At 51.5% G+C, this 19,819-nt stretch overlaps 1 protein-coding gene across 9 annotated transcripts in view; it reads left to right on the forward strand.

Moving 5' to 3' along the window:
* The window catches only part of BCAR3 (BCAR3 adaptor protein, NSP family member), a 239,328-nt gene that overhangs the window by 193,069 nt on the left and 26,440 nt on the right, over window positions 1-19,819 (forward strand). For 6 of the 9 annotated variants that reach the window (XM_032423373.1, XM_032423364.1, XM_032423358.1 and 3 more), the window contains 2 exons: window positions 15,172-15,300; window positions 18,046-18,488. In XM_032423373.1, coding sequence (XP_032279264.1) covers window positions 15,172-15,300; window positions 18,046-18,488 — 572 coding nt within the window. The remainder of the gene's footprint in view (window positions 1-15,171; window positions 15,301-18,045; window positions 18,489-19,819) is intronic. The other 3 variants (XM_032423392.1, XM_032423416.1, XM_032423426.1) reach the window with 1 other exon arrangement.

The following is a 19,819-nucleotide window of genomic DNA, read 5'->3' on the forward strand; positions in this document are numbered from 1 at the left end:
GGCGCTGGGGAGACGCTGCAGGCTCCGGCCCTGAAGGAGCAGTTCCGAGTCCGCTGGGGAGATGGGCGCGCACGCGGCTCTTTCCACGGTGCCCACAGGTGCGGGGCAGGCAGAATACCCAGCGTGTTGTGCGACGCCGGGCCCTGGGTCAGGGAACTTCCTGGAGGAGGTAGCACTGAGCGGCTGCTAAAGGAGCAGTAGGTGGAAGAGGCATGGGCGAGAGAGAGAGAGAGAGAGAGAGAGAGAGAGAGAGCGCGCGAGCGCATACACGAGCCTCACACACTCGACCTCAGGCTGCAGCTGCGGAGCGGAAGGAGAGATGGTGGGCGAATGGATCGTGCAGACCAGCGGGACCAGTGAACAGTGTGGATGGGGAGAGGGGAAAGGTCTGGGGCTTGGTCCCTTTGTGGGGAGCATGAGCTTGAGGATCATAACCAGCGTCTCCCCCAGCTCATGCTTATGTCCTTGAAGCCTCCTGTCAGCTCTGCTTGTCCCTGCTCAGCTCACTCTGGTCTGCCTCCCTCCACCTTCTCTTTAAGCCCTTTTTAAACACTCAGATCTTGTTTCTTCACAGCAGCAGTTAAGACCATCAGGCACAATATTTTCCCGTCCCCACCCCTGACCCCACAAGCCACAGCTATATCCAGATCCAGATCCTCACTTCCTCTGAGGATGAGGTGTCCCTCTCCCTGACCAAGGCTGGCCCGGCCACCTGTGCCCATGACCACCCTCTCCTCAAAGACTCCTCTCCATTGGTCTTTCCTCAGGGACCTTCAGTCTGTCCTTCTCCACCACTTGCCTCTTAGTTTGTAAACATGCTTCAGTCTTTCTCAGTCTAAAAATACTACTTATTTCCATGTCTTCATTTTCTGGTCCCTATCTTCCTCCACCCAAACACTGATGAACACAGTCTCTGCTTCCTCACTTCCCAATGACCCCTCAGCCTCTTTCACCCCACCAGCAGCCTTGCCAAGTCCAGTGGATGCCGTCCAAGTCTGATTTTATTGGAACTCTACTGCACTTGGCATTATTGGCTCTTCCTTCCTGAAAGTCTCTTCTCTTGCCCGCTAGCACACCGCACTCTACTTATTCCCCTGGATCCTTCCTGACCACTCCCACCCTATTGCTAGGGACTAAATCTTTGTGTCCCCCCAAAATTCACGTCAAAATCCTAACCTTGAGTGTGATGTATTGGGAGGTGGTAGGTGGAGCCCTTATGAATGGGATTAGTGGTCTTACAAGAGACCCCAGGCAGCTCTCCTGCCCCTTCTGCTAGGTGAGGACATGTGGGAAAAGAGCTCTCTAGAACAAGGAAGCAGGCCACACACCCAGTCTGCCGGCACCTTGATCCTAGACTTGCCTCCAGAACTGTGGGAAATGTATGTCTGTGGCTTCAGCCACTCCGTGTATGGTATTTTTCTTACAGAAGTTCTGATAGACTAAGACACTATCTTCAGTTTCTCTTTCTGGCCTGCCTCTTAATTTTTTTTTTTTAAGATTTTATTTATTTATATGACAGAGAGAGAGCACAAGCAGGGGGAGCAGTAGGCAGAGGGAGAGGGAGAAGCAGGCTCACTGAGCAGGGAGCCCGACGCGGGGCTTGATCCCAGGACCCTGGGATCATGACCTGAGCCGAAGGCAGACGCTTAACCGACTGAGCCACCCAGGTGCGCCATCTGGCCTGCCTCTTAAAATCCAGCGTCCCCTAGCCCTCTTCTGATATGCCCTCAACATCCCATCTCTTAGGTGGCAGTTGAGATAGGCTCCCCCTCATTCCGAGGATTCCCCAGCTCGCACCCAGTCCAGCCCTTCTCCCCACAGAGCCACTCGCACAAGCACCTCCGGCTGTGCAGCCTCTTCCACACACCCGCTCCCTCTGTGCTTCTGTGTTGGCAGTTGGTGGCTCAGCATCTTCCAGGAGCTCCCATGCCTCTTCCCCCCACTCTTTATTTTCAGATCTCATCAGTTATGTCTTATGATTTTACTCCTAAACATTTCTGTCGTCTGTCTCTTCCTCCCTGACTACCACCAGTACTGTGCTAATTCAGGCCTCGCCATCTCTTGGTTGAAATTCTGTAGAAGCCTTCTCACTGGTCCTCCTGCCCTAAATCTTCATAGGAAATTATTTCACCCTTATGTTTGACATTTCTAGACATGGGAGCAGGCTGTGCCCTTGAGGCAATGCTTTCCCCGCCCCGCACGCGAACAACTCTAATTGCTAGAAGGTCCTTCCTTGCACTGAGTCAAAGTCTGTGCCCTTGCAATGTCTACATTATTCTGCAGCTGAGGGGGCATCATAGCCCTTCAGATGCATTTCTTCCCTCGCATTATTGTGAGCATGTCTGTTCTAAACCAAATTGGCTGGTATGAGTGAACACTTAGAAATAAAACTGTGTGTATGTGTTGGGGGGCTGATTCTAGATTAGTTTCCCTAGGGACTTAAACCAAGAATATTTGACCATCATCTTGTGATGGCAACAGCCCAAGCCTTCAGCTATTTCCACACAGCCCTCATGTTTCTCTTAAGTCTGTGCGGTATGGACTAAACATTTCCAGTTCTTTATATACTTTGGGAGACTTGGATTCTAGTTTTTAGTCAATCCCTTATTCTGTAAGTCTGAGCAAATCATGAAAGTTCAGGGCCTTGGTGAGGTTTTCTCTTGGGAGATAGAAATCTTACTACCTTTTGAACTCCAGGGATGTTGTACTGATTCATCAGATCTGAGTTGTATTGTTTTATGTGTCTTGGTTCTCTGAAGTTCAGCTGCTGTTTCCCCATTTCTGCCATGAGCTCTAGCATGGTGATTGTGGTTTTCAAAAGCTTGTTAAATGAGATACGTGAGTATCAAGTGTTTTGAGCTCCTCTGGGAGAAATAAACCTTTAAAGTGACGTGTGAGTTGTCTGTTGGAAGTGGTGGAGTCGATACTTGGCCAAAACCCATCTTGCGATGAATCATTTGGTTTTGCTGAGAACCTACTGTGTACTTGGCCCTGACATATGATGTGCTTTATCCTAACACAGATTGTCTGAGACAGTTGTTAGTCATGGCATGCTTTTGGAGAGGTAAATTTGGAAAAAGACATTTTTTCTACACCCCACGCTGGAAAGGTTTCTGAATCTTTGGATTTTCCTCCATATGTTTGGCATATCTCACTTTTCTTCCAGTTACATCTCCTAGTGTCTTTCAACCATGATGCGTTTTATTTATTCAGTGGTGCCTCATTCATTCAAGGTGAATTAAGAAAAGGATGATACAGTTGACCCTGAACAACCCCTCCGTGGAAAGTTCATGTATAAATTAACTACTAAGAGGGGAGCCTGGGTGGCTCAGTTGGTTAGGCGGCTGCCTTCGGCTCGGGTCGTGATCCTGGGGTCCTGGGATCGAACCCCGCATCGGGCTCCCTGCTTAGTGGGGAGCCTGCTTCTCCCTCCCACTCTGCTCCTCCCCGCCCCGCTCACTCTTACTCTATCTCCCTCTCTCTCAAATAAATAAATAAAATCTTTAAAAAAAAATCGTAAGAGCCCACTGATTACTGGAAGCCTAACATAAACAGTCAACTAATGCCTATTTTGTGTGTTTTATGTATTATACGCTGCATCCTTACAATAAAGTAAGCTAGAGAAAAGAAAATGTTATTAAGAAAATCATGAGAAAGAGAAAGTACATTTAGAGCAATGTGCTGTATTTACCCCCAAAGCTCTGCATGTGAGTAGACCTCCACAGTTCTCACCTGTGTTGTGCAAGGGTCAACTATATTTGAATTGAGTTGACTTTGATTTTCTGATATTCTACTGAAGAGCAAATAGGACATCTGTTTTGGAGAACAGCTGTGTTCCACCAAATCACTCATAATTTGGATCGAGATGAATTAACAAGGTTGAATTACCAGCGGGAAAGATTTCTGGCTTGCACCTCCTTGCATTCTGAACTTCGGTCAGCTGCTCTCCAAACCCTTATCCTGGGTCTGCCTTAGCCAGGGTAGTCTCTGTTTCTCCTTTCACCATAGATGCTAATGAAGGACTACTCTTACTGAATGGAATCTCACTGCCAGACCCAGTGATTAATGTTTCACTTCATTGTCTCATTTAGCCTGTGTGCCGACCCGGTGAGAGAAGTATTCTCGGAAGCTGAGGACATGGTTAAAGGGAGCAAAGCAGTGGACGGGGGTTGTCATGGGTCGATTGGTACTCTGCTTTTATTCGAAACCTTTTATTTCACAGACCCACTAAACGATTAAGTGCAAGTGGTGACCTTCAGCCTTCATCCTAAGTGTGGCCATCCGATTTCTCGCTGGGAGGAATCAGAAAACAGGGCTGCCTCATGGGGATGATTTGGCTGTCACTTCTCTGCAGGCTGCCCCAGGAAGTCATCATCTCAATTCGATCGAGAGGGGAAGGTACCTCCCCAGCTTTCAGTAGGGCAAGATGCTAACAAATGGCTTGTTGAGAATGTGATTGTGTTTCAGCTTATCTTTTGCCAGGGAAAGATGAGAGCCCCCCTTGGAGCTGAGCACTGAGTGAGTCCATGGGTGCTTTGTCGAGAGGGTAAGAACATGATGGGCAAAGCCACTGGGGCAGGCAGCGGGGGAAGGAGATCTTACAGTGTAAGGAGCGTGTGGAGCAATTTCCCGCCCATGTAGGTAACCATCGTGAAGGAGACAGCCACATCGGTTGGTGTGGGGCGTGCCGCATGCTGTCCAACTTCAAATTCCTCCTACAGTTTTTAAACTCATCACTCCCCTGTAAAAAATAATTTTCAGCCCCCCTGGTGTTCCATCAAAATAAAGCCAAGCGTCAAAAGCACTAACGTCATGACCCTGCAGGATGGGAAGGCGTGGAGAATGATGGGGGATAAAAGGCAACAGGGGTTGAACATCTAGGGGAGCTACGGGCACCCATCACAATGGGGAGCCTAATGCAATGAGTTAAGCCTGAGGGGGATCAAGTTACTTCTGCGCCTAGGGGGTGCACCGTGTTAAGACTTCAACCTGCACAATTTAAAATGAAACTAGTCTTTTTCATTCACACACATGGAAAGCAGAATTTTAATGGAAATTTCTCAGAACCTTCATAAACAAAGGAGATCCACAGATGTTCTCTTCATATTTCCTATTCATGGTTTATGAGCCTCTTTTGATAAGTGTTTGATAAGGTTTGATAATGAACAAAAAGGAAATCTCTTGGATTTGGGCTCTCCGGTGGGTTTGATTGCAGTTTCCTGTCTGCGCCAGGGTCTGATGGCCCCCACATCATCGCCTGTCTGTGAAAAGAAAAATCACATGTGATAGGGAAATGAAGCATCTTAATTTAACAGCAAATTGCAAATCTGTTTTTAATGGCACTGGAGTAAGAATCTGGTGTTAACTGTGATAAATTATACAGGTTTAATTATAAAATGGTAAAATGGCATCAAAAGCCATCTGCAGAATCTTTTCTGAAGATAAGATTCTTTCTAGGATTCGGAAAGGAGGAATTTATGTCATCAAGGTACTTAAACATCAACATCAAATTAATTGAAGTGTTTCAGAATGCTAAAACTTTCTGAGATTTTATGAGCTGTCTTCGCTACTGATTCCTTTCTCACAAGGGGCTAGACCTCTCGCTGACCTCACATAAGCTAGAGAACTCTGAGAACTGCACCAAATTGCTGCTCTTCCGATGTCTTGTCCCCTCAAAGAGGCTGTGACCCATCAGGCCACGGAGTCATTCTTAGCCACGCCCGCGTCTCCCAGCAAATCTAGCCCCAAGTTTCACTGAGCTTTAATGTAAGGATTGAAAGGAGCAGGCTCAGGGGAAGGGGCCCCGGTGAGACCAGAGGTCCCCATTTGTCAACAGCCCAACACTTAAAAGGTGGGGACATGCTCGGGGTCTCTCCCTTCTAGCCCAGAGAGCACCTGCGCGTGAATTCGAATGAGGCACCTTTCCGCAACGACTTTCTTGCCATCTGTCAGGCAGCCGTTGCAATCAATATGGAGATTCTCCGTGGCTGTGTGTGAGGGGCATCTCCTTGGATACAGTGCCGCTGCGTGCTGTACGTGTCCCAGAGCCGATGGCCAGGCCGCCGTGTGCCACGCACTGGGCTGGACCAGGCGGAAATGCCCAATTGCCCATGCCACCATTTGCTTTTGTCTACTAAATGGGATATTTAAAACTTTAATTTGACATTTTTTTTTTCCTCTTTGGGCTTTTATTTACAAAGTTAATTGTTTACTTAACTAAAGCCTTTGGCTTTAATCACAGTCATTAGCACGGAAATCCTGGTTGTCTAGCCTAGCACCCAGCGGGAGAGCTGCGTCAGTACATTCAAGCCTTTCTTCATTTATCTTTGGAGTATAATAAAATATTTTTAGGCAAGCCAAAAAGAAAGTGAGTGTCGATAAAAGGTGACACAGAACCTAATATACAAATTGTTTCATATCAAGGCTTGAAGATTGCCACCAGTGCTACCTTCTTTCCTTCCATTCTGCCTCCGATGAAAACATCTGAGGGGTCCTGCTCAGGGTTGCTGGGCTTAAAGCTCGGGGAGAACTGGATTTTTATTTTTTGGCCGGTGGGCAGGGTTAAGAGTGGCAGGAGTAACTGGGATTTATTCATCCTGTGGGTTCATGATCAATTTATGCAGGTTTTCAATGGTAAAAAATAGCACCCGATCTTCTAAAAAGCCCTTGATATACTATGGAATTTGATTATAAACTAGTCCATTGCTTGAAATTCAACACAGGGCAGGGACTCAAAGGCGCCGAGTCCCTGACATCTCCAAAGAATCTCATTTTTAGGCAGATTTACTTGCAGGACGGTCCTGTGTGTGGCGGCCTCAGCAAGGCTTCAGAATGCTTTGTGTCATGGTTATCCAGTGTGTGCTTTTTGAGAGTGGGAGCTCAATCCCTTTGTATGTTCGTGCTTATTTCAGGACCGCAGTGACGCAGGCTCCAGGGCATTACAGGTCCGGTGGATTCGAGATGAGGGTCTGTCCTTTTGGACTCCTGCATTGTCCCATCCCAGGCCACCTGGTGGCCGCTCAAGGCACGTCCTGAGGGTTTTCCCAGCAGCTCGCAGGAGGACGCAGGCTTCGCTCAGAAAATAAACCAATTTTGTGTGATGATCCACAACACCAGGCACACTTACGGTGTTGTTCGTGATCATGATTTCTGGATTCGATTTCCAGAATCGAATTGTTTGGTGCTACTTGATGAGAGGCCTGGACTGTTGTTGACCTCTCCCTCAACTGAATAAACCGCCCAGGGCAGAAGAAAGGAAGCCTTTGTTTGAGAGCTGGTAGAATCTGGGTGCTCTGGCTCGCCACTCCTGACTGGGATAGAATAGCCCAGAAGCTTGCCTCCCTCTTCATTCTCTCTCTCTCTCTCTCCCCTCCCCCCATGCCTAAGGAGAAATCGGTTGTTCCAACTTCTAGCTTTTTTATTCCATCAGAACTCAAGTCTCAGACGCCAGTTATCTCTACAACCTTCCGATGGATTTCATAAGTCTTTAAAAACAAATTCTCCAGTTAAGTTATTTTCCATTCTTGTGGCTACCAGCCTGCTTGGACAGGGCTTGCAAATTCTACATCATTTCAAGCCAGCGCCTGCCGGGCACCAGGCCAGGTGCTGGTGCCCGTGCTTTCTGTGCCTTAGATCAGGGAGTCCCAGGGAGTGAGACCTCTTAGCCTCTTGGCGCATGCAGAAGCAAGGTAGGCAAAGTCTAGAAAGGTGGCCGGGGTCACCTGTTCTTGACTGACCTCCAGACTCTCTTTTTCTCCCCACCCGGTGACAGGAAGCTTGGCTCCGGTCAGTAAGTGTTTCCTGGGCACCTGCCGTGTGCCAGGCACGAGGCTCGGCTCGGGGAGCCAAAGGCACATGTGGCCTGGCCTCTGTCCTCAAAGAGCTTATGTCCCGCCAACCACACTGCCTCACTGGCTAGCCGTCATTAGTGGATTAGAGAAGAACAGATTGGCTTAGTTAGGCCTTCAAGGCCCCTGCCTGCCTCGTCCAGCTCCCACTCTCTCCTCTCCCCATTGCCCAGCCTGGACTCCTGCCAGGAGCCTCTGCAGGGGTGACCTTGCCGACTCATGGACTCCCACTGCGTAACGGCAGTACCCTGGCCCATTCCTCCCCCGCCCCGGTCAAACCTCTGCCAGTTACTTTGTCCTCACATAGGCATCCATAGCCCTCTTGTGATCCAGGCCTTCTAGCGGATTCAGACATGGATCCCGGTATGCGGTGTCAGTATATTGCAAAGGGGGTGGGTCACTTCACTGGGGTTAAAAGAAATGCATTCAGAGTTCAGGGGTCTAGGAGGACAGGGCAGGTTAGGGGTCTGTGTCCCCCCGGAACCAGGTCTGAGCCCTGGGAGAGTAAAAACCAGGCATAGGAGCCCATCAGGTTTTTTGTGGGGGTGCTAGAAGAGTCTCTGGATCTCCTGTCAGCCCTCGCTGGGGCACCCCTTGACTAACATCTCCCAGCCGGGAAGCTGTGATAAGTGGGTGGCCTCATAGGTGGGAGAGTGTAGGAGCAGAGACGGGTAGGGAGGTTGTTATGAGGCTATTGCAGAAGTTCAGGGAGAACAGAACCCGGTAACCTCAGTGGGGGTTAGAATGCATTTGGTAAGAGGTAGAATCAGGAGGTTCTTGATTGATGGAGCCTGTTCTGAGGGTTCTCGTTTGGGTAATGAGGGCAGAGGGGCCGGTGACCAGGAAAGGGGGAGAAGGGCGGGCTTTGCAGAGATGGGTTCCGTTGATTTATATCGACATCCAAGTTCTGGAGTGGATTCTGGTCAGTATCCCAGCACCCACTCCAAGGGCTAGAGATAGAAATTTGGCCATCATCAGCACATTTCAAAAGTCTCGAACTGGCTTTGTGCCCCGGGCCCCAGCCGGGCCCTTCTGCCCACTGCAGCCAGATTGATCTGTCTAAAAGCATCTTTTTTTGTACCTGTTGCCTGTTGAAAATCTAGGCAGAGATTTTCGGTGACTCACTATCTGGAGTGTGAAGGTCTAACCCCTCAGTGTCCGACTCCCCTCCATCTGATCCCTGCCTTTCTGGATCAGGACCCCTTTGGCACAGGTAACAGGAGGCCAGGGCAAACTAGCTTAGGTCACAAGGGGAGTTTGCTGGTGGTTGGAGTCAGCTGGGGCTTAGCCGTGCGTGCTGCCGGGACACCATCTCTTGTTCCTCTTCTCTTTGCGCGTGGATTTCATTCTCCACCAGTCGGCTGCACATGGTGGGTCAGTGTGAGGTGCAGCAACTGTATGCTTCTAGTCCCATGGCGCACCCCCCTCCCCCCCACATGGGGCCACAGCCACTTTTCTCATTGGGACAGGGAAACCCGAAGGCCAGTGAGATGGAGTAACTTGCCCAGGCTCCAGAGCAGAAGGGCAGGGATAAGTTCCGGGCAGTGTGTCTCCCGAGCTCAGGGCTGAGTTTCCACGGTTGCTCTGCGTGTGGTCTTCCGAGAGCACTGTGCCCTCCTGAGGGTAGGGCCCAGGGTGTCATCCCCTGCCGGCAAATACGTTGGCATATTGCTTGGCCATGATTGTTGATGGCCACAAAGTGGTGCCTTTCCAGTCTTTCCCAGGTGATTTGCACAATTTACAATTCTATGGGAACTGGGAAGCTTTTCTTAGAGGTAGGAACAGAGTAAAATAAAAATTATAATGCAGATGACATCTTTTTCTAATCGGCTCTGCTGTCTCCTGCATACAAATGAGTGTCGCGCCTTCTCTGGGGCTTTCCCACAGCTTACTGTGTGCACACCCTCCCTCGTCCCCAAACTTAGGAGCGCAGACCTCCTCTGAGGAGGCCCGGGCCTATTGTTGCGCCTGATTTGAAATGCAGGCGCTAATGTCAGGCAGCCCTTGCGAGAGGAGACCCCGCGCTCCGTTCCTCCTGGGCTGGAACAGCTTTTTCTTTCTGGGAGAGCTGTTGAAATGTGGGTTTCCGTGTTAATCAACGTTCCCAGCACGTTTGTGGAGCTGGCTCTGCACGTCCAGAATGTGTTTTCCGACCATCCCCTGGGCTCTGGCTGTTGCAGCCAGTCAAGAACAGACTTGCTGGGGCTGTGTGGGGCTGCAGAGACGTTCAGTCCAGATTCAGAGCGATAGGCATGATTTTTGGAGCAGGCCGCAGCAAGCTGGGACTGGTCCTGGCGGTGTAGCCGGACCAGAGGTGGTGGGCGGGCGGGCGTGCGAGGCAGCCCGTGGACACGCGGCTGGTTTCCTTAACTGCTTCCCTCCCAGGCACCCACCCCCTACGCATCTGTGCATCAGACTGAAAGCACCTCCGGGGTGAAGCGTTTCTTTTCTGTAACCAGATGGGTAGCATTCTGGTATGTCTCTGATAACAGTTAACCGTGCTGTGTCCCAGGGATGTTGTGAGTGCTTTCCCAAAATGGACCCATTCCATCCTGATTAACATCTCGTCACGTACTATCATCCCCATTTTGCAGACCAGGAGCCTGAGGCTCTGTGGAGAGGTAAAGTCATTTAACCAAAGCCACACAGCCAGTCAGTGGCACGTGGCCCGTGGATGGAGGGAGAGGGCTGGCCGTGCTTACGTACTGTGCTGTGGCATCCGGGTTATTAAGAGCCTGGCAGCAGGAAGGAGGTAGCTGGACTCAGATTTCCCTGAAAAGCAACAATTCCGGTAACAAATGAATTTTCTAACTAAACTTCAGTTTGGTAGGACAGGTGTGGGCCTCATCCACCCCCTGCATTTGCCCTAGTTATCAACTCACCTCCCTCATCTCAGCCCCCAGAACTAATGACTGGGACAAGATGAAATTTTGGAAGTGGAGCCATGTGAGTGGGAAACCATGATATAGTAGTTACTAACCCTCCCTCCCTCTCTTTCTTTCCTGCTCAAGGTATTCTGATTACTTAATTTATGTCCATAGCCCCTTTTCTTGCACCCCTCCCCTCCCCCAAAGAGAACTCTCAAATTTCTGGTAGATCCAATTCAGGCAAAGCCTCGGAGTAGGAGACATGGGGCCTGCCCACATCTTTCTCTGCTGGGGGCCGTGGGTGGATCTGCTCACTCGAATGAACCTGGCAGAGCTCACAGGCAGAATGTTCTTGATCTAAAGCCTAGCAGCTCCGCTTTCTCTGGAGGGTGCACCCCAGCTACTGTGGGGGGTGGAGGAGCTCAGGATGGCTGGATCCGGAGCCTGCGCTGGGGGCTAGAGAAACTGGACTCTGCCTCCAGCCCACCCACTGCCACCTCCTCTCCTCAACATAAGGAGCTCGGGTAACACAGAATCAGACTTGCCTTCTAGGCATGAAGTTCCAGTTCAGGGGTGAACAGTTAGAGAACTTGAGCATGGAGGAGAAGGTGTGTACTATAATGTGCTTGTTAGTAATTTTTATAGCATCTGGGTGAGATAGCAATTATTCATGGGTTTTCTTGCTATCTGTCTCTCTGGTAGTTGAAGAACATAAAATGCAAAGGGCCAGTGAGGACTGCTTTCCATTCAGTGTAAACTTGCTGACGGAGCCCGGCTATATGGTACCAGCCCTGGGTGCCACAGTGCCCTCTGTCACAGATGCCTGCTGGCCCGTGCTCACAGAAGACTGAGAATGACTCGGGTCCAGTCTTTGAGGCACATTGCATTCATAAGATGTCTGCAGAAACAAATGTGAAAGCGTTGGGAAAGATGAGCTGGGAGGTGAGCCTATAGGAGGGGGACAGATTGGTATGAAGGGGTTGTGTGCTCTTTACTCTCCCGAGATGGGAAGGCGCTGGAGTGCGGGGACCTGTACTTCCTCTTCGGCTGGTCTCATGCATAATTCTGGGCTGGGCATAAGATAATGATGCATGTAACTGTGGGAATAGGGACTTCTCTCTTCTGCTCTTTCCTCAGAAGGTAATCTCAGGAAGGCCAGGAGGCTTCTTAGGGCATTAGTGGAATCAGTCAGAACTTCAAAGGACGCCGGTGACGACACCGAAGAGATAAAGCCATTGCTAAGGACAGCGGTACTGCTGTGTTACCCTAAATTGCTAGAATTTCTTTTGTGGCCCCAAAGACCCCAAAAGTAGCCTAGGCCATGCCTGAAATGGCTGCATTTCAGGGGGAAATTCATATTCGGCCCAGATGGCTGCAGTTAAGTGGAGGGGCACACTGTTAGCAGAAGTTCTGGTTGTCTGCCGACATCACAGTCCCATGTGACCTATCCTGTGAAGCAGGAATGTCATGCTTGGTCCCCAGGGAGCACAAATGTCCATCACAGTGCTCTCAAAAGATGCAAATGGATACATTTTGCCAAATTTTCCTATATGGTCACCCCTCACCCACCATGAAGTTGACAGCCCATCAAAGTACTTATATATAGTGGCACGATCGTAGTTGGCAAGGGCAAGGCTCACAAAATATAGGCACTTCGGAAAAATAATTAGAAGGTGCATTAATGTGTGTGATTTAAAGAGTATGTGAAAGTTCTAGAAGGCATTCACCCCCAAAATAACTACTAATGTAATCATGAGGGCGACCCTACATGGGTGACTTTTGAATTGCCTTGTTCAGCTGTTTGAGAGATGTTGCCCACATCATCTGCTGAGGTGGAGGCTTCCGGAGGCCAGCCTGGCTCTTTTTAGTGTAGTAGAACCGGCTCTCACTGGTTTGAAATGAAGAGCCCTTGCTTGCAATTGCTTGCTTGCTCTGGATCTGTCTCCCTCCCTCCCTCCCTTCCTCCTTCTCCCCTCTCCCCCAAATTATAAATCTAGTCAATTGTGTAACCTCCTGACTTTGCACAAATTATGCAAGAGCTTAAGGGCACAGTTTTTGAAGTCTGAGTTTCCATCTCAAGGGAGGGTCAATCTTTCTGACCCCCTTTTCTCTCCTCCCTCGGTACTTTCCTGCAGTGCCCTATCATGCCCCATCTCCACAGTCCACAGTGGGGGGAGAACAATAATTGTGGATTTTCCTCTAAGGAATTAGGGCAAAAGTAACAAGATAGCAGATTTTATATTTCTGGTAACAAGTGTAAAGCGGTATTATTTCAAAATCTGGAATGAAGGATTGTTGTTTATAAAATGCTAAGAAATCTTGCGATTTGTGAAGGATGCTGAGAAGAAGAGAGGGGGGGTGATGGTGGGAAGTGGCCTGGGTATTGGGCATCAGGGAGGAAGGAGACTGGCTGTAAAGAGAAATAAGGGAACAGCTTTTTGGGTCTGGGTGAATACAGTTTGAGTGGAGGGTTACACAGGGGGTATGACTCCTGATGACTACATTTTCAGAGCTCGGGCCAAGAAGAAGTGGGCCCAGGGCACAGTACAAGGCATTCAGGCTCTGCGTAAAGACTGTCAGGGTGGCCAAATAGAAGCTAGGGTCATAGTATGGGTTAGGATTTTAGTTCAGCTGCCAGTAACAGGAACAACCAAAATATGGGCTCAAACAGGACAGAAGATCACACGAAATATCTGGAGGTGGGCAATCTGGGACCGTTGTGAGGGATCTGGGCCTGTTGGGGCCTCTGCTGCCCCATTGAAGGATGCAGCTCCCTCCTCGTGTCCAAGATGGCGCCGCAGCTCCAGCCGTCACATCTCAGCTTAGAAGTCCCCCTAAGCGGCAGTGCGCCTTTCCTTGGCCAAGGAAAATTGGGGAATGACATCCTTTAGTTGTGTGGCAACATGCTCAGCTGACATGGGGCTTCGAATAGTTTGAGATTGAAGAGGAAGGGCTCTGTAACGAAGAAGAAGCTAGAGAGACCTCATCTTGGGGTATTGGTTCATTCAGTGACTGAGGAGAGCCTAATACGTTCAGGCATTGCTGCAGGGCGGTAGGAAGGCAGGTGGGTTTCCGCTCTCTTGAAACTTAAAATCCAGTGGGAGGCAAGACAGATAATAAACTATCAGTGAATGCGGCCTGGTTGACAATCTGCATTCTGGACTCAAGTCTTCCCAATGAGCTGTGTTCAGATGTGACTGGGCATAATTAATGATGGATGTGGGACGCTGCGGACGCCTGTGGGCAGCTGGCATGGCCCACGTGGGCATCTCTGCGGTGCAGGAGTCCGCTCTGTGGGGCAGGGTGGTGGGAAAGCGGAGCGGGAGAAGTGAGCAGTTGGGAAACCAGAGCCCCACCCTGAGCGGCCCTGAATCCTCTGCAGCCGGCGCCCTCCTGGGCCAGTGTGCCCACAGAGACTTGAGGGCTATAAAAATCCCAAGTCTGTTTCCTTTTCCTTGGGTGCAGAAGGATTTGGGCCTCTTCCCTGGCTGAGGTGCAGAGCAGTGGGATGAGAATCCGGTGATTCCTAGAGGCTTTTGAGGCCAAGTTGGGGAACTTGGGAAAACACAAGGACCCAGCGTTTTCCTGCTCCCATGACCTTCAGCCAGTGATCCGTGAGCCTGGTTTTGCTGGGAACCAGGCAGGTGTCCAAGTTCAGCTCCCATGAAAGTGGGCGTGGATTCTAAATGAAACCTGGAGCCAGTGTGGCCCTCCCGGACTCCCGCCCCGGCCACCATGCCGTGACCTGTATCCGCGATTCTCAAACCCTCAAGAGGCGAGACACCAGTTTTTTAAGTTTCAAGTTCTAATCTGTCATAAAAATGAAATATCAGAAAAATGAAATTAAAAAGACAAAATACACAGAGTCAGACTTGTGTTGTTAGATTCAAGAGACAAAATTCTTCTGTCCGCTCGCTCTAAATGTTTCTAAAGGTGAACTCAGTTCCTGATTGCAGTTTGCCAGTAGCAAAGAATTCGGGGCCATTACCGTCGTCAGCCCGGGGACTGCACTTTGGACGGCTGTCCTTCCCGGCTCCGGACCATGGGCCATCCGAGGACGGCTGTCCTTCCTGGCTCCGTGTGCGGACAGTCCCCAGGGAGAAGGAGGAAGGTCCCCTGGCTGAGGTGTGCCTCCCTCCCCGCTCATCTCTCTGTGGCGCCCCCTAGCCAGCGCCCCTTGTCTTCAGCGGCTCTCGGAGCCCACTGATAACAGGAACAGCTCGCCCGTCTCCTCTCATAGTCCCCGTGGGTAGCTGAAAATGTGACTACATACCTGCAGCGGAGAAAGGAAAGGTCACAGCTAATTGTGATCATTATCCAGGCTTGCCTACCTGCACGAGGCTTTCGGCATATCCTGGCTTGATTAGCTGACCGCGAGGCGGGCGGGCCTTTCCGGCTGGCGGGCCTGGCCGTCCCGGGCAGGGCGGGGGGACGTCACCGGTGACCCTGTGTTGCAGTTCTCCAAGGAGAGGCACATTATGGACAGGACCCCCGAGCGGCTGAAGAAGGAGCTGGAGGAGGAGCTGCTGCTGAGCGGCGAGGACCTGCGGAGTCACGCCTGGTACCATGGACGCATCCCCCGCCAGGTACCCGCGCCTTCCTGCCAGCGCGCGGCAGGCCTCACGCCAGCACACTGCCCACCGCGGCTCACCCTCCAGCGCCCCCCCCCCCCGCCGCCCCCGGCCCCCCCCCCCCCCGCGGCCCCCCCCCCCCCCCGGCAGAGCCAGCACACTGCCCACCCGCGGGCTCACCCTCCAGTGCCCCCCCCACAGGTGGAGCAAGCCCCAGCTCAGCTAAAAGCAAATATAATAAAGCGGACTGTAGTAACGTAGGTCTGTCTCCAAGGAGACCTTGGGAAGAACTAAGGTCAGGAACCCAAAGCACATGTCCCCGGGCCCGGGAGGTGGATGGAGGAAAGGCCGGTGTTCTGTGGTCTGCAGAGCTAGAGCGCGCCGGAGGCCGTGGCCGCAGGGGGAGCATCTGAGGAGGTACGAGGCTGGCCTGTGGTTCAGATCACTGAACTCCTGGCCGGCTGCCTGCAGCCTCCTACCGTCTGGAGCTTCTCTCTTAAGGCCGTAGTTTAATTTCAGGGGAAGAGAGCATATCGTCAGGGCGGGTGGCACAGGGCAGCAAGGCCGCCAGTGCCCTCGTGGGGCTGGTGACTGTTCACGCTCCATCCTTCCCCTGCCTGGGCCCCTGGCTGGAGCTAGGAAGTAGAGGAATTATACCAGCGACCCCAGCCCCCCCGGCCTAGAATGTACTCTGTGTGATTGTCTTTTGGGGTGATAGGCGTGAGTGGTTTTTTTTAAGAGTATGGAAACTGAAAAATGTAAGTGCAGAATCAGGGTGTAGAATTTCTCTTGGGTTTTTATCGTAACCTGATCTGGCCAGTCATTCACCCAGGACAACATGACCGAAAAGGGGTGGGTGGGGGGTGGGGGGAAGGGCATCATATTGTGACAATTTTTTTTAGCATAGCAGATTTCTCAGCACTATCAAAGAAATAATCCCTATTCTAACTTCCTTTTTTTTTTTTTAGTTTAAAATTGATTCACAATTGTAGACTGGGTGGCTCAGTTGTTAAGCGTCTGCCTTCGGCCCAGGTCATGATCCCAAGGTCCTGGGATCGAGCCCCGCATTGGGCTCCCTGCTCAGCGGGAAGCCTGCTTCTCCCTCTCCCACTCGCCCCTGCTTGTGTTCCCTCTCTCTCTGTCTCTCTCTCTGTCAAATAAAATATTTAAAAAAAAAATAAAAAATAAAATTGTAGACTATACAGAGTATAAAATGAAGAAAATGAAACTCTCACCCATAATTTTCTCTCCTGGAGATAGCCACTCTGAACATTTTGATATAATTCCTCCTCCCAGGCTTTGCAAGTATGAGATCATACCACATAGACTTTTGCAGCCCACTGTCTTCATTTAATGATACATTCTGGGCATTTTCTTCTGCCGTAAGATAGTCTTCTACACCATCCTACATTGTGTGTATGTCCATTGTATGCGTGCCCCACTCTTTGGTGGGCACCCTCACCAACATCCTTTAAGATAACTACTATGTTTATAATTATTTCCTCAGGCTCAATCCCAAGAAATGGAATTTCTGTGTGAAAACATATTTTTAAGGCAAAGATACAATTTTAAGGTAACCATGGTAGCACACTCTTCTACGCAAACTGATCCAATGTTGGAATATCCTGGGAGAAATGTCAAAGTTTTATGAAACTGATGACCGTCACCACCATCCTTCTCTTTATTGTGATCATAAACTTTGTTTCCCACTTGCAACGAGTATAGATTTTCAGCCACACATCATTTCAGGTTGTCGAACGGCACACTGTAACAGTAATAATGGTAGTTACAGCTAACACTTGACTCCATTAAATCTTTGTAGCTACTGCGTAGGTGACATTATCCCCATTTTACAGGTGATGTAACTAAACCACAAAGAGATGTAACTTGTCCAAAATCACCCAGTAGAGCCAGAATGCAAACCCAGGTGGTCTGGCTATAGGAACGACCATCTGCAACACAGTACAGATCCTCCTTTTGCTATAAACATCAGCATCTCCATAGTTAACAATTTTTGAGCACCTACCACGTTCCAGGCGCTGTCTGGTGCTTTGCATAGATTATGTATGCAAATATATAATCCGCCAGTGAGATGAGACACGGAGCTGACTTGGTGACAGGCCCTCCAACGAGTGGCGTGCCCAGGACCGCACTCAAGTCTCCGCTTCTACAGTGCCTGGCCTCCCCCTGCGTGTGGACCCCTCCTCCCAGCCAACAAAACCCGCTCCTCCGCCTGTTGGGGGTGGGGAGGGATCAGGCTCCCTGGCCATGCCTTTTCTTCTTTCTTTCATTTTCTGTCACTTTACTTGCTTCAGGTCTGCGTACACGTCGTCTTCTTATGACACCCCCCTGACCAGCCTGTCTCAGCAGCCCTCGTCCCCTCCCAGGCACTTCTTATCTCCCTTGCCGGTTGACTTCTCCCTTCCCTCTACAACACCCGACATACCACACCTGCTGCTTTCTTGCCTTCGCCGAGGTAGACTGGGTGGAGCTCCGCGCCGCTGGGGACGCTGGCCCGCTTCCCTCCCTCCGGGGGCCCGGCGCCCACAGTAGTCCTCGGCGCGGTAGGTGGGCGGCTACTAGTTCTAGGTGCAGGAGGGGGTCTTCTGAGAATCTGACATTTGAAAAACTAAAGAGCTGCCTGAAGAGGAAGAGTCAGAGTAGCGTTGTCCTCCGTTGGCCCGGAGAAGCGGAGGGCGGTGCCGCTTTGAAAAGGAATGTTCGCTTGCCTTTCCGACCCCTCACCGTTTTGTCCCCAAGGTGTCAGAAAACCTCGTGCAGCGGGATGGCGACTTCCTGGTTCGTGACTCTCTGTCCAGCCCCGGGAACTTCGTCCTGACCTGTCAGTGGAAGAACCTGGCTCAGCACTTCAAGATCCACCGGACGGTGCTGCGGCTCAGCGAGGCCTACAGCCGTGTGCAGTACCAGTTTGAGACGGAGAGCTTCGACTCCATCCCCGGCCTGGTGCGCTGCTACGTGGGCAACCGGCGGCCCGTCTCCCAGCAGAGCGGCGCCATCATCTTCCAGCCCATCAACAGGACGGTGCCGCTGCGCTGCCTGCAGGAGCGCTACGGCACCTCCCCGGGCCGGGCCCCAGACGGCAGCCTGGCCGACGGCAGGCCGGACGTGGGCAAGAGGCTGAGCCTCACCGTGGGCGGCGTCCAGGCCCGGGAGCAGAGCTCGCCCAAGGGAAACCTCCTCAGGTGGGTCAGGGCCCCGCCGGGGGTGCGGGGGCTGGGGCCGGCGGGGCCGCTCGGGACGGGCCCGGCCTCAGTGAGGCAGATGAGGGGCTCACCCGGGAACCGAGGAACAGTAGGTGTTACTGCGAATGCCAAGTGTTACTGGAATAGCTGTCAGGAGGGATGAGTTCCCGATTGAGTTGGTGCCCACGTGAAATGAGGTAGTTGCTGAGGAAGGGGAGGGTTGGCCAGGGGTGATTTGTGCAGAAAGGAGGATTCCGGCTGGTCTGAAGCCTGGGGGAAATTTGGACAGACACTGCGGAGGGGAGGGCGTTCCAGGTGGGAGCTCAGTGTGAGCATGCGTGGAGCAGTAGGAGAGGATGAGAGTTGCTTCGAGTGGGTAGATCGGTGGGCCTCAAGCAAAGGGCCCACGTAAGGGGCTGGTGGGGCGGGCTCAGGAAGGTGACCCCAGCCAGATCATGGAGGCCTTAAAGCCGGGCTAAGTGGTTTGAGGGAGCCTCAGAGACATGACATGGTGAATGTCCTGAGAACAGAGCAGGGTGGCGATGGGTTGCAGGGGCAGGGAGGGAGCTTGGCGCAGGAAGACCGGTCAGTGAGGCTGGAGGGTCAGCCTGTGCGGGGGTAGTGGAGGGAGAGCCTGGGACCTTGGCTTCCTGGGGCTCCTGTGCGTGTGGGGAAGGTGGGAGAAGGGCCAGTGGGAGACCACAGGAGGGCTCAGCGGGGATGGACTTCAGAGGAAAAACCAGTTGCTGCATCTGCAGGAGACTCGACTGTAGGCTTAGCTCTGAGTGCCAGTGTCCAGCAGCAGTTTGGGGGTTTGCGAGGGGAGTTCAGCCTGAAGGCTTAGATTAGGGCTTGGTCCACATGGAAAGGGTGGTTGACTCGGTGAGAGAAGATGGGAGACCCTGAGAGACTGGAGGGCTGTGCCCTGAACCTGGGGGTGGGAGAGAGAAGATTCCAGAGAACTGGATGCCCAGCTGAGGCGCCCTGCCCTCGATGACCAGTGGCGCGTGCTGTCTTCGCATAGGACCCGTCTCTCATGGAGTTGGGTGCCCATGCTGCTGCTCTCTTGACTGTTCCAGAAAAGGAGAGCAGGGAAAAGGCGGGCCTGGAAGGGTGTAGATTAGCTCCAGCCCCTGGGTAACACAGCCCCCCTTCTCTGGCTCCCTGGCATCTAAACTTACACACCTAAACCAACATGTTTTATTGCGCTCACTGGTTTTCTTTCTGGACAGGAGGAAATGTCATAAACTGTAATTGGTAGACTGCAAAAATTCAGAAGCAAAACACAGGAGTCTGAGTAATACAACCTAGGCCGTGTGCCGCCACAGAGC

Source organism: Phoca vitulina, unplaced genomic scaffold (assembly GCF_004348235.1).
Source record: "Phoca vitulina isolate PV1807 unplaced genomic scaffold, GSC_HSeal_1.0 scaffold2, whole genome shotgun sequence".
Taxonomy (NCBI): domain Eukaryota; kingdom Metazoa; phylum Chordata; class Mammalia; order Carnivora; family Phocidae; genus Phoca; species Phoca vitulina.